The sequence below is a fragment of the Octodon degus genome, unplaced genomic scaffold, assembly GCF_000260255.1.
Source record: "Octodon degus isolate 3935 unplaced genomic scaffold, OctDeg1.0 scaffold00098, whole genome shotgun sequence".
NCBI classification, from domain to species: domain Eukaryota; kingdom Metazoa; phylum Chordata; class Mammalia; order Rodentia; family Octodontidae; genus Octodon; species Octodon degus.
Window position 1 is genome coordinate 449,138 of NW_004524674.1, and position 18,598 is coordinate 467,735.

The following is an 18,598-nucleotide window of genomic DNA, read 5'->3' on the forward strand; positions in this document are numbered from 1 at the left end:
TTACCAAGGTCAGAGAAGTTGACCTGGGCCCGGGGGTGCAAATCAGGGGCTAGGAGGCTGCAGGCACCTGTGAGTTCTGAGCTGAGGCTGTGTGGCTGCCGGGCCTGCACCTGAACGCATATCTGGGGAGAGGGGAAGTAGGGGAGGAGAAAGGCTGGGTCAGCCCCATGTCCCCTAGTCACAGCCACACTGTCACCTCCATGACAGAACTCAGTGGCTCCACTGGGCAAGGGATACTGGAACAGCTAGCTCCCCCTTTACCAGGAGTCAGTGCTGGGCTCAAAGCGGAAGTCCCCTCTCCCACACATACTCACCAAGACACCGTGGTGGTTCCGGACAGCGGTCACTCCCTGGTACCTCCCCTTTGGGATGAAGACATGTTCTGAAACAGTTCACCAAGTAAAGAGGGAGAACCCTGAGAGGCACCCCTGGAGCAGGATCTGAGGACACAGGGCTGCCATGATCAGGGCCCCTGAACGGCCAGAAGCTGGAGCTGGGGGCTTCCAGGTGGGCCTGGACATAGCCTGACCTCATTTGCTCATTCAGCAAATGCCCCTTGATGACTGGTGGGAACCTAGAAATGACGACAGCCTGGGCTATTTGTCTCAAGGGTCCTAGTCTGGGGATGGGGTCGGGTGGCTAGAAGAGCACAGCTGGTAGGTGGGTACAGCACCAGAGGAGTACACAGGATGCCAAAAGGCTGCCCGAATGGACCGTGACTACTTCAGGCTTGAAGACGGTCTCTGGGTAACCTTGCTACCCCGCAACCTCTGGGACAGAAGTGGGAGCGCCACACTACCTCCCACTGGGCCTCAGGACACTGTCTTACATTTGAGTTGCAGAATCCTCCAGCCCTCCTATTGGACTGTGTATTTATCTAGGCAGAAAGACACCACACAGCTCAGCGCCCCTCATTGAGACAGACTGTACTCAGACAGCCAGAGCTGTCAGTTTTTGCAGTTGCATCTGCAGTGCCACCAACTCTAGAGGTGTGACCTTGGTCATACTGGCAACTAAAGGACTTAACTTCTCTGTACTACAACTTCCTCTCCTCCAAAAGGTAGGCTTTTGAGGATTAAAAATAAATGGAGCACTGGACAGGGCACCTGGTACATGTCAACACTCAATAAATTTTAGGCATGGGTTCTATTGTGAGATGGCATTGGAAAGGTGGGGACCAAGGCTGGTGGGATGGGCCTGGGCATTGGTATGGAAGGAAGGCTTACTGTGGGGGAACTGGAATCCAGGGCTAAGTGCACTGGGATGAGTGTAATCCCCAGGAAGAGACTGAGGAGCAGGCCCTAGAGTTGGGGCTGACTTACCCACAGGTTGGCAAAGGATTTCATCCTGGGCAAGAGAACATCGATGCAGGGGTGCTGATGTGCTGCTGCTTCTAGGGCTGGTGACCAGGAGCCTGAGTGGTAGGACAGACAACAGGACACAGCTGGCTGAGGTCCGCCTTTCCCTCCTTATCTGCTCTGAAACAGTCTTCGCATCTCAGGTCCTCAGCCTCCCATCTGGTACAGGGAGAGCACACAGACCTGGGAAGGCAGGCAGGTTCCAAGCCCAGGACCACAGCCTTAGCATTATGGGGAAGGCCTGCGCTCAGCCCTGTCCTGCACAAGCCCTCACAGAGATGAGGTAATTCTATTGTTAAGACTGTTCTCTTGCGAGGATGGGAGTGAGGAGGCCACCAGGATCATAGCTGGTACTCTGAGAGTAGCTCTGTCTTTCTAACAGTCACCCAGAGTTCAGGGATAGTATTTTCTACGAGAAATGGAGATTGTTTAAGCAAATTGTTTCTTTTTTTTTTTTTTAAAACAGGGTCTACAGGGTCTCACTACGTAGATCGGACTTGTGATCCTCCTGTTTTCAGCCTCCCAAGCTTTGGGATTACAGGCACGTGCCACCATGCCCAGTCTCAATCACTGTCTCAGTGCGCCCTGGGGCAGGGTTTGGTACAGCACACCAGGGATCGAACCTAGGCTGCTGTTTTCTGCCTAAGCAGGTGCTTTAGTCTGCTGAGCTATCTGGCTGGCCCCAGAAATGGAGACTGTGATCCCTAACTGCTGGTGTCTTATCTCCCAAGCCCAGTCTACACCAAGCCTCATGTGGCAGCCTCAACAGTCTCACTACCCATGCTGCCCCCAGGGAGGACTGCAATGTAGCAGGGCTGGTGGGAAGGGGACCTGAGGCTTGGTTTGGTAACAGTGAACCCCGGACACCTAAGGCCTTCGTGCTGGGGGCAGTAGGAAGCTGGGGAGGACTTTATAAAGGGGAATCAGATAATCAGCCTGTGCTTTTTGAAAGGTCACAATGTGGCTGTGGTGGGTTGGGGACAGACTAGAGAGCACAGCACAGAGGACAGAAATGAGGTACACTCTTCACTTCCTCAATTCCTGTCACACTACATTTTTAAAACTATGAAACATAATATTTGCATAATATTTACAGAATAGCACATCTAACCTGGGTGTATGTACCCACCCACCCCAGGCTGACACAGCCTGTGTCATGGTCCCTAATGCCTCATATGGCCAAACCCAATGCATTCTTTCTGGCCTCATCTCCCTTGTCCAGCAGCCCTGGACATGTGTGGCCATCTCTTCCAGGACACACAGGACACAGTTTTTTTTTGTTTTGTTTTGTTTTTCTTGCTATCTGCTGCTTCCTCATTTTCTTCCTTTGATTCGTTTGTTGGCTCCTTCACTGTCTGACCAGAAAATGTCACCATCACCAGGCTTCTGAGCTTGGTCTGCATTTCTGAGTCAGCACCTTTTCCCTCGTAATCCCTTCCCTACCACGGCTGCACTGTCTTTCAGTGCTGAAGTTCCCACCCTTACACCCGTGGCCCTCATGGCCCACAAGTAGATCAGAGACCAGCTAGCTGTGGCTCTAAGCAAAATGATGGCCCTCAAGAGATCCATGTCCTAATTTCTTGAATCTGTGACTATGTCGTCTTCTACAACAGCACAGATCCTGACTGAGATGGAGTCATGACTGGGTGGGCACGATGCAGCTACAGAGATCCTTGCAAGAGACAACAAGGGTCAGAGTCAGAGAAAGAGCTGAAGGTGTGATGCTGCAGGCTTAGGACTGGACCAAGGGACCAGGAACTAAGAATGTGGGTAGCAGCTAGAAATGAGAAAGAGGAAAAGGAAAAGAATACAAGAACAATTCTCCCCTAGGAACTATGGAAGATACACAACCCCACTGAAACCTTGATCAAAGTCCAATCAGCTTGTGCCGCTGAACTACATCCCTGGCACTATCATAGTTTTAAAAAAAAAAAATTCTCTTTTTGTTCTGAGGACCAAACCCAGGGCTTCCAGCTTGCTAGACAAGTGTTCTACCACAGAGGTAAATCCCCAGCCCCTCAAATATTTTTTATCTTTTTAATTGAAAACCTGAATGACTTCCTTATATGAGTCTGATTTCAGAATACCCATTGATTATATTATATTTAATGGAAATTATTTTAGTTATAAGAGGATAATTCATGTGCCATATCTAAAGTACATTATAAAATTTTCATTGTAGCTCTCCATATTTTCATTTTTTGTAACATTTCAGTTGGGTGAAGAAAGACTAGAATTGCCTTATTTTTATTTTATTTATTTATCTATTTATTTTTTGTGGTACCGGGGATTGAACTCAGGCCCTTGCGCTTGCCAGGAAAGCGCTTATTCCACTGAGCCTAAGTGGAAGCATAAGGGCCTGCGTTCAATCCCCGATTCTACCAAAAAAATAAAATAAAAAGATAAAATTTAGATAAAGCTCATAGTGAGTGTTTAATACACATTTAATCAAGTAGAAGTATGTTCAAAAGGAACCAAGGAGGAAGAATGAAAATTATAAAGGGAGATTTATAGTAAAATGAAAATATAGCACTTTGGATTACCCAAAATACACCATACAAAGAACTCTTAAATCATGTAGTTTACTTGCTGACCATGTAACTATAAAAAAAGTTATGGCCTCAAAAGTTATACCTTCAAAATTGCTTTGAAAGTAAGTTCTTAAACTATAGCAATAAACAAAACACAACACACTTAAACAGTACTGCATTTTATTTTTAAAAAACATTTGGGGGGGAAAGCTCTTTAAAAACAAGAAAAATGCTTACTCTTTGAGAGTTATAAAGATGTTTTGACTAAATTGTAAATATGTTTATCGTATAATTATTTGCATGACTCTAGTAATGTTATCAGCAGCTGTAAGATCAGAATTTTTAAGAACAACATAAAAATAGCCCCATTATTTGCTTGTAGAATATGTTGATCTGGGGCTAGGGATATAGCTCAGGAACATAAGCACTTTTTTGGCAAGCGCAAAGTCCTGAGTTGGATATCCGGTACAAAAAAATGTGTTCATCTATGCCTTCATCGTTTGCTATGTCATCACTGTTCTAATTTCAAAAATTACATCCACAAGATAAGACAAAACCACTTGTGCATGGCCCATCTACTTTTGTTTGTGAAAATGCCCTTAATTTGCTGACAAGGCAAACAAATTTCAACTCTGATTATTATGAACAAAGAGAAGACAATCAGCTTTACAATTAACTTTATAGTTCAACTGCATGCCGGCAACATGCTATAGATGAAAAAAAAAATGATGGACTGGACTACAAGTATTAAATATTGAAAAATTGGGTCGGGGAGATAGCTCAGTGGCTTAATCACTCGCCTGGCAAGTGTAAGGTCCTGAGTTCAATCCCTGCTACCAAAACCAAAACAAAACAAAACCCTGAAAATTTACATTTATTTATTTATTTAATTATTATTATTATTAATTTTTTTGTATTTTAGGGAAGGGTCTGCAAGGTGTTCAGGGTCTCACTACTAGATCAGACTCACAGTGATCTGCCTGCTTACAGCCTCCCACGAAATTACAGGCGCACATCACCACGCCCAGTCTCAATCACTGCGCCCCAGGGGGTCACTGCATCACTCAGCATGGCTTTTATTGCTCCTGGTGGTGAGCATGATCTCTTTTCACAATAAATCATAACCAGCAGAAGATATCAATTAGATACTCATCACTAACCACTGTAGGCTTTTCTCCTCGTCATCCAGTATGCTTGTATATAATTCTACTTGGGTTCCTCAGGGACTCTAGCAGTTTCTTCATCCAGTTTCTGCAGAGAGGCACTCAGGATCTAAGGCAGCACTCCATCCTGGGCTTTGTAGTGTTTCTGCAGGGTCTGTTGGTGTTTGGCCGGCACCACCATCTTGCTTGTCTAGAGTAATTGCTGTCTCTTTTGTTGCTATTTTTTGTTTTTATTCTTTAGTTTACTGTTATACCATATTCCGTGTCACACCCTTGCTTCAACAGCTTCTTATGCACTTAGAAAACAGGGTTAAAGCCCTGGATTGTGTACAACCTGGATTCTCCCTGCAGTTCAGACATACTCTATCTTTTGCTTACCTGTCATCTTCTCATTGAATCCTGTCTCTAACCAACCTGGCCTCACAAACCAGTTATATGGCTTTGTCACCAGTTTTATTTCCTTCTCAGAACTACTCACTAATCAATAGTACCTTTTTTTTTTTTTTTTTTGCAGAACTGGGGATTGAACTCAGGCCCTTGCGCTTGTCAGGCAAGCACTTAGTCTACTGAGCTATCTCCCCAGCCCCCAATAGTGTCTTTTATTATTTTTTTAAATTGTCTTTTTTTGGGGGCTGGAGAGATGGCTCAGTGGTCTAAAGCACCTACTTGAAACAAGCTTGGCAAAGCACAGGGACCACGGTTCGATCCTCCAGCACCACATGCCGGCCAGCCACGCCCCCTGGTGGGCTGAGCTGGCCACACACACACACACACACACACACACACAAACACTAAATAAATGTTAAAAAAAAATCTTTAAAAAAAAAAATAAATAAATTGTCTTTTTGTGACAGGGTCTCCTATATGGCTCAGGCTGGTCTGGAACTTGCAATGATCCTCCTGCCTCAGCCTCTGAGGCTAGAATTACAGGCGTGCACAGCCATGCCTGGATCCCACAGCACCTTGTTTGTCTGTTTATCTATTTAGTGCTAGTCTGCCCAACCTGGTGCATTCCCTGAGAGTTTCCTTCAGCTGTTCCCCACAGAATTCCCAGGGCCTGGCCTAGGTCTGGGTACAGTGCAAATGCTCTGTAAGTATTTACTGCATGGCTTGAATGACAACCAGGGTAACTACTGACGGGCTGCTCTGGGCTGGGCAGGTGGGTGGAAGGCTAGGTGCAGCTAACTCCCCAGGTTGGGTCACTGCTCAGCAACCCTGCTTCTCTTCCCAGACACCTCTGGCCCTGTATCTTGGGTGGCTATCCAAGCTGTGATAAAGGACCAACCATTCACACCAGCAGCCCTGTGGACTGTGTACCATGCTGGACTGAGGACAGTCCTGGCACTCATTGTTCACTTCCTGCCTCCTCCCAGTTATAACCCATCCCATTTCCAGATCTCCTAGGCGAGTCCTGCTTTATGTCCTACTCTACCACCCAGCAGCAGCCAAAGGCCAGTGTACTGGCAGCTCTGATCTGTTCTATGCTGCTAGGGAGAAACTGCACAGGATGAGAGAGAGGCACAACAGTCCTGCCCACATGGGAGCCGGCCAGTTCCTCTCTCTATGGCCTGGGAAGGCCAACTGGTACATTTCCTGCCCTGCAGTGGGTTCGTGGTCTCCAACTCCATCATCTGTAGCAGGAACCCAGAAGGGCCTCCGCCAACCACATCCTCCTCCTCAGCCTGTGCAAACCTGTGAGCCCCCTCTGCATCAGCAGGTGTTCAGGAGGGAGGTGGCTGGCTGCCCAGCCCAGCTCTTGGTGGGCTCCCAGCCCTCCCTGTACCAGAGGCTTCAACCACAAGCACCCCTTCTCCACCTTGGCCCTTGACCTCTGAGGGACAAGACATTAAAGTGTGGGGGGCCTGGAGCTGGGAGACCCACTACAGCAATGGTGGTAGCAGCTGAGCAGGTGATGGTGACAGATCACCCAGCCCGATTCCCCTCGTGCACAGCAGACAGTTTGAAACACTGAGGGCGAAACCAAGGCACAGCCTGGGACTCAGTAGCTCCACTGCCACCATCAGAGGCAAGGGCTGGAGGAAACCACACAGATGCCCCCATCAGCACTATTCACTCCGTGAAAAACTCCAGCAACAAGCACGAGTGTTAGGAAACACCATGAATTACATGCACAGGCTTTATGCTGCTCAAGAGAAACTCGGCAGAGCGCGTACTGTCTCATGTACATCAGGTTCAAAAACAGGCAGAATTAATAGACAGATGAAAGTTTAAAGGTTGCTGTGGGCGGAAATGTGTCTAGAGCAGAAGTTGAGGTTTCCAGGGGGCTTCTGGGAAGCTGCCACTGTCCTCTCAATCTGAATACTGTTTACATTAGGCCGCCCACCTTATGACATTCATTGAGCTGCAGGCTTCTAACATATGCATTTTGTGAGTATCATATGTCAATAAGATTTTTTTAAATTAATTAATTAATTTGTGTGTGTGTGTGTGTGTGTGTGTGTGACCAGCTCAGCCCGCCCTGGCTGGCGTGTGATGCTGGGGGATTGAACCGCGGTCCCTGTGCTTTGCTAAGCTTGTTCTAAGTAGGTGCTTTGGACCACTGAGCCATCTCACCAGCCCCATGTCAATAAGATTTTAACAAAACAAAGAGCACAATAAATAGCAACACCCTCTCTCAAATCCCTGTATTAGGGATTTAACCCAGGGCCTTTGAACAGAGCTAAACCCCCAGCTCTTTTTCTATTTTTCATTTTGAAACAGTTCTCATTAAATCACTATGGTGCCCAGACTTTGAACCCTCAACTCTTTTAATTCATCTTCTTGTAGCCCAAATCCTGACAACACTCTCTGCTTCAAACCCTCGAAGAGGATGAGGCCTCACCCATCTCCCCACACTCGTCTCCACCCTGCTCAGAGTTTCTCAGTTCCTTCTGCCACCTCAGGAGGCTTAAGACCAAGCCGTTCTCCCTGCCTGGGCTTCCCTTTCGCCTTCTCAAGCTTTGGCCTCCTCATCCCCCACGACCTGTAGAGAGCCGAGGAACGAACGTGCCTGTCTGTTTCTGGGCCCTCCCGGGCTGTTGTGACTCTTCTCATCGTCTGACTTCTGTCTCCCTCATGGGTCCCGTAGCTCTTTGAAGGACAAGCTTGTGTCCTTCACTAGCTTGTCTCTGGCCTTTGCCTGGTAGACAGATGCTTCATAACTGCTTGCTGACTGAGTGAGTGAATTGACTCTGCCTTTGCTACTGAAACCTACCAATCAAATCCAATGAACAAGCCCTGTGCCCAGCCCCTGACACAATTTTTGTTATTGTGGGGATACAGACTGGGCCAAGAGCTGATACATAATCCCAGCACAGAAAGAGCTAATCTCTAGCAGTGGAGATTTTATGATTTATAAAACATTCATGTAAGTAGGAGACAACTGCTATTTTCAACCTTAATACTAGTATTTCATTTAGAGCTCTTAGTTGGGAGCAACAGAAATTTACTACTGATAATGTCAGCTAGCAGTTCAAAAAAAAATTTTTTTTTGGTGGAACTGGGGATTGAACTCAGGCCCTTGCGCTTGCCAGGGAAGCGCTTATTCCACTGAGCCATCTCCCCCGCCCCTAGCAGTTCAAATTTAATGGTTACCAGACTTCTCACTGTCAGATGAGGAGGCCAGGGTAAAGAAACAGGTCCAAGACTGCTCGGGTGGCAGGACCATGGCCCACGCCTCAGGCTCTACCCACTGCAGACCCACACTTGGCCAAGCGTAGCTGCTCTGGCCAGCACCCAGGGCGGCTCACCTGGCTCGGGCCCAAAGTCTGTCTGGGCCCTGGGTTCACCTGCTCATGCTGAGTAGAAGGTAAACGCTTGACCACTGACCAGAAACTGAGCAGTGAGGGTGGTATAGGGAGGGAAGTCACTTGGGGCAGGGCCTGAGCATGACTCAGTGGCAAGGCAAACACAGAAAATGACCTATCGTGAAGAAGAGGGAGGGGCTAGAGCAAGAGTGGCTGCTTCATAGTGAATTAAGATATAACAAACACACAGCTCTAAACAATTATTTGGATAGGCCAGGAGTGGTGGCACATGCTATCATCCCAGCACTGGAGAGGCTGAGGCAGGAGGATCATATCAAGTAGAGGCCAGCCTGCACTACACAGTGAGGTCAAAGATGAACTGCATAGCAAGACCCTGTCTAAAAAAGTAAATTTAAAAAACCTAAGAGTAAAAATGACTTTGATAACAATGGGAAAGGCTGAAATTTTCCTGAGAGATCACTGCCCTCACTCCCGACCTTCTCTTAAATCCAGCTGTGCCCCTAAATAAGGGACCATCATCCTCACCTTCTGGCAGAAGACTAATTACCTCATCTGTCCTGTCATCACCCATGTCCCCAGGCAACGCCTAAGCTCTCCCATCCTCAGGGATTTTGTCTGCCTTGCTTGGTGATTCCTCCCCAGAGCCTGGCGCTTAGTAGGTGTTCCGTAAATATTCATTAGCTCAGTGACCAGCTCGGTGACCACTGCATGTGCAACTCCACGGCCTGCCTTTCCCATCTCATGGCATTTTGAGCATGATCTCGATTAACAACCATTGCACAAGCTTGATTTACTTGACCTGCTTTTGATATTTCTTTTTTTTCTTTTTAATGAATGGCTTTTCTTTTTTTGCGGAACCAGGGATTGAACTCAGACCCTTGCACTTGCCAGGGAAGTGCTTATTCCATTCAGCCATCTCCCCAGCGCCTGCTTTTGATATTTCATGGCATGATTTGAATCTTGTTTTTCCCCAACAATGAATACTTCTTTTTCTTTTCTGTATTTTTTAGGGAAGGGTCTACAAGGTGTTTAGGGTCTCACTACTAGATTGTACTCATAGTGATTCTCCTGTTTACAGCCTCCTAAGAACTGGGATTACAGGCATGAGCCACCACGCCCAGTCTCAATTGCTGTCTCAGAGTGCCCTGGGGGATGGGGCTGGCACGGCAGGCCTGGGGATTGAACCCCTGGCCCTTGGGCCTGCTTGCAGGCACTTTAATCCGCTGAGCTATTTGGCTGGCCCTACAATTCATACTTCTGATCTTTCACTTTAATAATGCTACTACAATCAGCATTTTTACCTGTGAGGGCTAGATATGGAGTGTTAAGTTCTTCTAGAGCAGCAGAAAAGCAGAAGTCAAAGAAAGGGGTGGGTCTTTATTAACTCCGAGGACTCAGAGAGGATCTGAGGGAGATGGGGGATCCTCTGACCCAATGCAGGAAAGCTGAGGCTTTATGGATTTTTGTAGGGGTGGAATTTGAGGCTGAGGTTCAGTGCCGCACAAGGAGCTGACTAGGTGCTCCATTGCATGCATGGGAAGGGATCCAGGACTCAGGTAGGGAAGGAGGACGAAGTGGTCATTCAGAAGATAAACTTGTTTTGGGATTCAGCCACATTGAATCAGGCCATGCTCAGTCCCCAGTTCATACTCGAGCTGGAGCCTGTTGTGGAGCTCAGCAGTAGAGGGTGTTCCTGGCACCCAAGTGCCCCGGCTCAGTCGTGGTGCTCAGAGGCAGAGCGTGCAGAGCAAGGTTCTGCATTCAGAGCTCAGTATTTGCAAGGTCTGGGGCTTCCTCTAGGGTTGGTGGCTGGGATGGACTTGCTGAGCTAAAGGCCATGAGCACCCTCAATTTTACCAGATATGGTAACACTGCTCTCCACTGTGGTGACACCAACTCAACACACACACACACACACACACACACACACACACACACACACACACAGAGTCCTGTTTCACAACATCCCTTACAAGCTCGGTATTGCCAGATTTAAATTTTTTTAATTTAGTGGGTGGATACAGAGGAGATTGTTATTTTTTACTTCTTCGCTTAGGGTTTTGCAGTGCTGGGAGTTGGATGCAGGGCCTCATGCATGCTAGGCAAGTTGAGTACCACTGAGTTAACCACCCCCCACCCCCAGCCTGAGATGAGAACTTTAAAACATTAATTAATGTTTATCAGCCTTAATGTGGCCAGAAATGCACAAGACCCTTCAGGTTTATGATCTCAGGTTTTGCAACAATGCCGGGAGGGAGGTAAGTCACCACCTCCCTAGTAAGGGGAGAAACTGAGGCTCATGGCGCAGATCCTGCTAAGTTGCTCAGCAAATATGGGGTAAGGGACTACCACTGGCTCACAACTCCCAGAAATGCAGCTGCTTTTCAAACCTGCCAGTTCTCAGAGCTCATATTTTCAATTTTTCTTTGATTTTTTTTCTTTTTTTTTTTTTTGTGTGTGACTTTTCAAATTTTTTATATTGAGCACATATTTTGGAAGTAACAAAAGAGCCTTTGTGAACCTTATTTTAAAATCATTTTTTAAGCTCCTCTCTTGCGGGCAGTGGTACAAGGGAGGCCTAAGGGTGGAGAGGGCCAGCAGCCAAGGATTCCACGGCCTACCCTGGGACCCACAGCCTCTCTGCCCACCCTGCACATCCTTCTAAGAGCGAGAGGCATTTCTGCCCACACTGTGGTATGGGTGTGGGGGTTGCCAAGACCTTCCCCAGGGTGCAGACTTCCCAGAGTCCCTCACCTTCCCACCTGCAGGGCCCCACTCACCAGGTCTGGTTGGTGCTGGGGTCGTGGTGCAGAAGAGAGCTGAGCACAAAAGGGGTGTCTTCCTCCCGCGTGACCCAGGGGTGGGCCACGTCCACACTGAAGGCCCCCAGGGGCACCAGGTCTACAAGCAAAGGGGAAACATGAGATGAGCAGGGACGGACTCTTGAAGCTGTGCCTGGGACATGACTCTTCCAGGTGACCTTGTGGCCCATTAGTCCCTGTTTCACAGATGAGAAAATGGAACTCCCCAGGGATGTGTTTGCCCAGGGGAAGGGGGCTGGGTACAGGTGTGTCTTGCTCAGGGCCTCTGATCTCCACCCTAGCCAAATTTCCCTTGAGGCAGGTCCCCTCCTCAGAGACTCCTCCAGGTGCTCTCCACACCTGTCCCACTGTCCCCCACTCACACGCTGCACCTGCCACCCTCCACCCACAACAAAGGGAGCACAGCCTGGGAGTTCCTGGAAGAGAGCTACGTGTACACCTCCAAGTGACCAAGAGAAAATTGATGTTCTCAAAAACACCTGCCCCATGATGGTTTGTGGCAGTTTTATTGGAAATTGCCCCAAACTGGAAACAACACAAATACCCATCAGTGGGACAATGGACATCCAGCAGATGCACTACTCAGGAGTAAAGAGGCATGGCCCGATGTACACAGCACTTGAGATGACTCAAACATCAAGCGCAGGGCTGGCCAGATAGCTCAGTGGACTAAAGCACCTGCTTAGGCAGAGCAGGGCGGCCTTGAGTTCGATCCCAGTGTCCTGTGCCGGCCCCACCCCAGGGGCGCACTGAGACAGGGAATGAGACTGGGTGTGGTGGGACGCGCCTGTAATCCCAGCACTTGCGAGGCTGAAAACAGGAGGATCACTGAGTCTGATCTATGTAGTGAGGCCCTGTAGACCCTGTACTAAATACATTTAAAAAATAAAAATAAAAATAAACGTAGTAAAGAAGCCTTACATTAAAAAGTATCTACTGGCCCAGCCTGAGCAACCCAGTGACTTACTGAGATTCTGCCTCACCAAAAAAAAAAAAAAAAAAAATTCTGGGCATGTGTATCACCACAAAGGTCTAATCCCCAGAACTGTAGAGAAAGGGTATCTACTGTACAACTGTAATAAGAAAAATTGGCTACATGGGGGGACAGAGATCAGCTGGGGAATTGCAGGAGGGAACCACATATCTGCAGCGATGAAAATATCCTATATCTGGACAGGAGTTTGGGTTTCCAATGTTCGTGCATTTGTTCATTGAGAATGTACACATATCACAAAAAAAACCCTACAAATTTTGAGCTTTACTTAATATACATGCTGATATGTTTAAGGGTAAAGCCTGTGGGCACCTGCAATTTACTTTATTGTGTTTGTTTATGTTTGCTTGTTTTTGTGGTTTTTGACCCAGGCTCTCACTTTGAAGTTCAGGTTGGCCTTAAACTCACTATGTAAACCACACTGTCCTCAAATTCATGGGGATCCTCCTGTCTCAGTCTCCTATGTGCTGGGATTACAGACATGTACCACTAGAACTATTGTCAGCAAACTAAGAAAAAAATCCACCTGAGCTAACTCAGCTCTCTCCCTTCCCTCCTTCTCCCCTCCCTCTTCTCCCCTCCCCTCCCTTTTTCCCCTCCTCCTCCCCGTTTCTCTTCCCTTCCCCCTCCCCTCCCTTCCCTTCCGCCTCCCCCTCCCCTTTCTCTTCCCCCTTCACCACCCTTCCCCTCCCCTTTCCCTTCCCTTCCTTCTTACCCTTTTCCCCTCTCCTCCCCCTTCCTCTTCCCCTCCCTCTCCCTCTTCTCTCTCATTAGTGCCCGTTTTCAGTATATGAAGTTTCATTCACCTTAGAGAATAGGTGAATGTACATAACACAGCTTGATTCTTTTTAAATCCCCTTTCCCCAAACCTCCTTCCCTCCATCTTTACATCTCCCTTTCCCATTTTCATTCTTATTATTTTTAGTTCATATTTGTGACATAAATGCCTATGTCTGTACACATAAGCAACACATCAATTTACTTTGAAGTATATCAAAATATAAGATGCCTTGATTGGATGGACAGGTAGGTGTGATAAAGCAAGTATTTTTAAAAAGCTCACAATTGTAAAACCTAACTTTCCACTGTACAATTTCTCAGGTGTTTTTTTTTTTTTTCAGAACCGCGGATTGAACTCAGGCCCTTGCACTTGCCAGGCAAGCGCTTATTCTACTGAGCCATCTCCCCGGCTCCCAGGTTTTTTTGTATACATGAAAACTTTAGTAAAAATCATGAGGGAGGCATGTGTGAGGTCCTGGGTTCACTCCCAAATGCCACAAAAAATTGTGGGAGAAAATTGATGGTGATAGATCCCTGTATCAATTCATACTCCCGTAACAGACTAGGGGATTCATTTATTCCCCAAAATGTCATCTGAACTGCTTTAATGAAAGAGTTCCGGGCTGGAGAGATGGCTCAGTGGTCTAAAGCACCTACTTGAAACAAGCTTGGCAAAGCACAGGGACCGCGGTTTGATCCCCAGCACCACATGCCAGCCAGACCCGCCCCCTGGTGGGCTGAGCTGGCCACACACACACACACACACGATAAATAAATGTAATAAATAAAAATAAATAAATATTAAAAAAAAAAAGAAAGAGTTCCCCCGCCCCACTGCCATGTCTAATCTTCCTCTTTTAACAAGAACAATCAATATTTATAAAATAAATTTTTACATGCAAATTGTGATTTTATATTCAAATTATTTGTTTTTATTTGTCTAAATGTGCCATATTGGTCAATTAATATATTTTTCTACTAATAAAAACTGTGTTATTGGGTTGGATAGAATGCAACCCAATAACAACCCAATTTTTCTGTTGAAATCAGTGGAAAAATTTTTTAGCTTAAGAACACATTGAAATCATTCTATAAAGTATAGATTTACAAATATGCTGCATTTAAAAATATAAGGCAGAGGGGCTGGGGAGATGGCTCGGTAGAATAAGCGCTTGCCTGGCAAGTGCAAGGGCCTGAGTTCGATCCCCAGTTCTGAAAAAAATAAAAAAATAAAAATATAAGGCAGAGAAGAAAATATACACATACAAACATGTTGTTCTTCATTCCCTGGAAAGAAATAGCAATTTTAAACCTTCAGGTACCAAATAGCATCACTTCAAAGTATATAAATAAAAAATTTACTGATTTAATAATACAAAGCATTACAACCAAAGTGAGAGACCTTAACACTAACAAATTTATTAAATTAGCTATAGAAATACACACACAAAAGTCTCTAAGGACGTAGAAGAGCTAAACAGTACAGTTAACAAGCTTGACTTAGTTGACATACAGAACAGTGCACCCATCAGTGGCAAACATTTTTTTCCATATAAGTGAACCATTTGCCAAAATTGGCCATATGGCAGATGGCAACACCTAATAAACTCCCAGTGAATACTTGTGGACTAAAATAATTCAGAGAATGCTCTCTGACTACAGTAGAATTAAAATAAATAACAAAAAGAAAACTAGAAAACTCTGAACGTCCTGGCAATTAAAGAATGTAGTTTTAAATAACCCAGGGTCAAAAGTCTCAATGGACATTCTAAAATACACTGAAAGAATTAAGTTGGAGCAAAGCTCAGGGAAAATGAATACATTAAGGAGGAAGAAAAGCAGAAAATCAAACATCTGAGCTTCCATTACAAGGAGCTAAAAGAAAACCAGCTCAAACGTGAAGACAGTCCAGGAAGGAATAAAGATATAAACACACAGCAGTGAAATAGAAAACTTATAGTGGAGGAAAAGAATTCATTTATGTATTTGGTACAGGCTCTCACTGCGCAGCTCAGGCTCGCAGTGATCCTCCCGTTTTCAGCCTCCCCAGCGCCACCACGTCCTGATTTGGTAGCCGGCTCAGAGCGCAAGGCGGGTGGGGGAGGGGAAGGGGGAGGGGCGCCGGGGAACAGACTCAGCGGGCAGGGCATGTGGGAGTGGGGATCGATCCCTAGTCCCCACACTTACCAAAGCAGGCGCTTAGTCCTCTGAGCTATCTCTCCGGCCCAGGTGAAAAAAAATTTATTATAAATAAACTGAAAAATGTCTAGCACTATGACCCAGGAATTTCACTCGTGGACACATACCCAACGGAATTGTGCTCACTAGTCTGAAAGGCATGACCTCACTATGCACAAGGGCCCCGGGCTGAAACGACCCCAATACAGAACAACAGAAACGATAAACTGTGGTGTCTACATAATAGGATACAGCAATGAAAATAATCTACAGGAAGGAGCTGGACTCATGACATGTTGCGTGAAGACACCAGGAATGGTTCAGAACACGCGGCGGAGTGGGGTGGGGGGAGCTTCTTTCTGCCTAAGAGAGACAGAAAAGGAGCCTGGAAAGTGGGTTCGCCCTGAGCCTAAGAGCATATTTCTTTGTCTTTTTTAATCTTTCATTTATGTATTTATTTATGTATTTATTTGGTACAGGGTTTCACTTTGCAGACTCGTAGTGATCCTCCTGTCTCAGCCTCCCCAGTGCAGGGATTACAGGTGTGCGCCACCACACTCCTTTTCAGTGGCTTTGCGCCTGGGGTTCTGGGGCGACACTGTGATACCAGGGATCGAACCTGGGTCCTCCAGCTTGTCAGACAGGCGCGTAGACTGCAGAGCTACCTCCTCAGCCCTGAGAGCATATTTCTGAGGTGTTAATGTTCTGTTTCTTGATATGGGTGCAAACTATGCGGTATAACCCACCCCATGATGGTGAATGGTTTTTTTTTTTTTTTTTTTCTTTTGTATTTTAGGACAGGGTCTACAGGATCTCACTGCATAGACCGGACTCATAGTGATCCTCCCGTTTACAGCCTCCCAAGTGCTGGGATGCACCACCACACCTAGTCTCAGCACAACCCCCCCCACCCCGGGGTGGGGGGCAGCACGGCCGGCCAGAGGATCGAACTCTCAGCCACTGCATCTGCCTAAGAAGGCGCTTTAATCCGCTGAGCTATGTTTAATTATTTTTTTTTAAATTTTTTTTTATTTATTTGAGAGCGAGAGAGACAGAGACAGAGAGAGACAGAGAGAGAGTGAGTGTGTGTGGTGTGTGTGTGTGGCCAGCTCAGCCCACCAGGGGGCAGGGCTGGCTGGCATGTGGTGCTGGGGGATCGAACTGCGGTCCCTGATGCTTTGCTAAGTTTGTTCTAAGTAGGTGCTTTAGACCACTGAGCCATCTCTCCAGCCCTGTTTAATTATTTTTTGAATGTTTGATCTTTTAAAAAATTCATGAAAGGGACTGGGGATATAGGACAATAGCACAGTACCTGCCTGGCAAGCTCAACATTGTAAATTTGGGGCCAGGGAAATAGCTCAGTAGAATAAGTGCTTGTCTGGCAAGCGCAAGGGCCTGAGTTCAATCCCCTGCTCCGAAGGAAAAAAAAAAGACTGTAAGTTTGATTCCCAGTACTAAAAAAAAAAATTATTACAGTAAAAGATGAAATTTCCATTCCTCAAAATAGTCTCCCTCACTTTGAACATGCTTGCCTCATTCTGGTTGTTACTTTCAGAAGCAATTAGGGAGGTCCTAATGAGTGTCTTCAGTTATACAATCATCACTGCCTCAATGTCTTGAATCAGTTTAGAACGCTTAACCTTTCATGGTCATTCTTTTTTTAAATGTATTTAGTACAGGGTCTAGAGGGTCTCACTACACAGATCAGACTCTAGTGATCTCCGTGTTTTTCAGCCTCCCAAGTGCTGGGATTACAGCCACGCACCACCACTCCCAGTCTCAGTTGCCATTTCAGCATGCCGCGGCGGCAGGGCCAGGACAACAGGTCGGGAATCGAACCCCCAACCCCTGCATCTGCCTAAGCAGGCACTTTAATCTGCTGAGCTATCTGGCCAGCCTTTTCATGATCATTTTTACTTTGGGGAAGAGCCAGAAGTTGAGTAGTGCCAGATCTGGTGAATAAAGTGGATGAGGACAATGCAGTGGTATACTACACAGCCCTAAAGAAGGATTGACAGGAGACTTTTACAAGTAAATGGATGCAACTTGAGACTGTACTCATAAGTGAAATAAATCAGACTCACATGTGTAAACATCATACTATCTCCCTGGTGTGAGAAACTGAAACAGTGAGGTCTAAGATATAGAATAGGGGAGGCTGAGGCAGGAGGATCATTGCAAGTTCAAGACCAGCCTGGATTACAAAGTGAGCTCAAAGCCAGCCTGGACTGCACAGCAAAACCTTGTCTTAAAAATAAGTAAAATAAAATGTACAATAGATATTGTGAACTAGGAAGAAACTGTTCAAAAGGAAAAAGGCATGAGGGTGGGGGAAAGGGTAAAAGATGGAGGGGAAGGGAAAAAATGCAAGTCAACTACACTGTCAGTGTCTCTTAGTTCACTGAAAAGGAAGGCTGGTGCTAATACCGATTGGAGAAATATTTATGCCCACATCTTGTGTTCTGGGCAGCTATTTCAAAGATTACAACACACAGTGTATTAACTATTGTTATTCTCTATTATTTTGTTATGAAATTTTGTTTCATCTTTTTTCCATAAAATAAAAATTAAGAAAGTGGATGAGGACACACCATCATGTTTTTATTTGACAGAAAATGTCATAAACTGTCAACCGCTGCAGAAAGTGGCAAGAATGATGTTCGAAATAAGGAATCAGAAAGGGAGGTGGATGGCCAAGAGATAGTTCTGAGGCATAAGCACCTACCTGGCAAGCACAGGGACCCGAGTTCATCCCCCGGTGCCATATGCCGCCCTGTGTCTTGGCCTCAGATCCCCAGGCACGCCGTCTCAGCCCTGGATGTGGGTGCCCGCCTTGTGGCCCTGGAACCGGGCACAGTAGTGCACACCTCTAATCCCAGCACTCAGGAGGCTAAGCCAGGAGGATCTCTAAGAGTTCAAGACCAGACTGGGGGCTACAAAAGAGAGTACAAGACCAGCCCAAACTGCATAGTGAGACCTTGTCTCAAAAAAAAAAAAAAAAAAAA

General features: G+C 46.3%; 1 protein-coding gene across 1 annotated transcript in view; it reads right to left on the bottom strand.

The window, feature by feature from the left end:
* Positions 1-18,358, bottom strand: part of Itgae (integrin subunit alpha E) — a 54,524-nt gene extending 36,166 nt beyond the window's left edge. The window contains exons 1-5 of the mRNA XM_023723409.1: positions 18,319-18,358; positions 11,600-11,720; positions 1,323-1,414; positions 315-382; positions 5-122 (exon numbers count right to left, since the gene is read on the bottom strand). Of these exons, the coding sequence (XP_023579177.1) occupies positions 5-122; positions 315-382; positions 1,323-1,414; positions 11,600-11,720; positions 18,319-18,358 (439 nt within the window). The remainder of the gene's footprint in view (positions 1-4; positions 123-314; positions 383-1,322; positions 1,415-11,599; positions 11,721-18,318) is intronic.
* Positions 18,359-18,598: the final 240 nt, after the last annotated feature.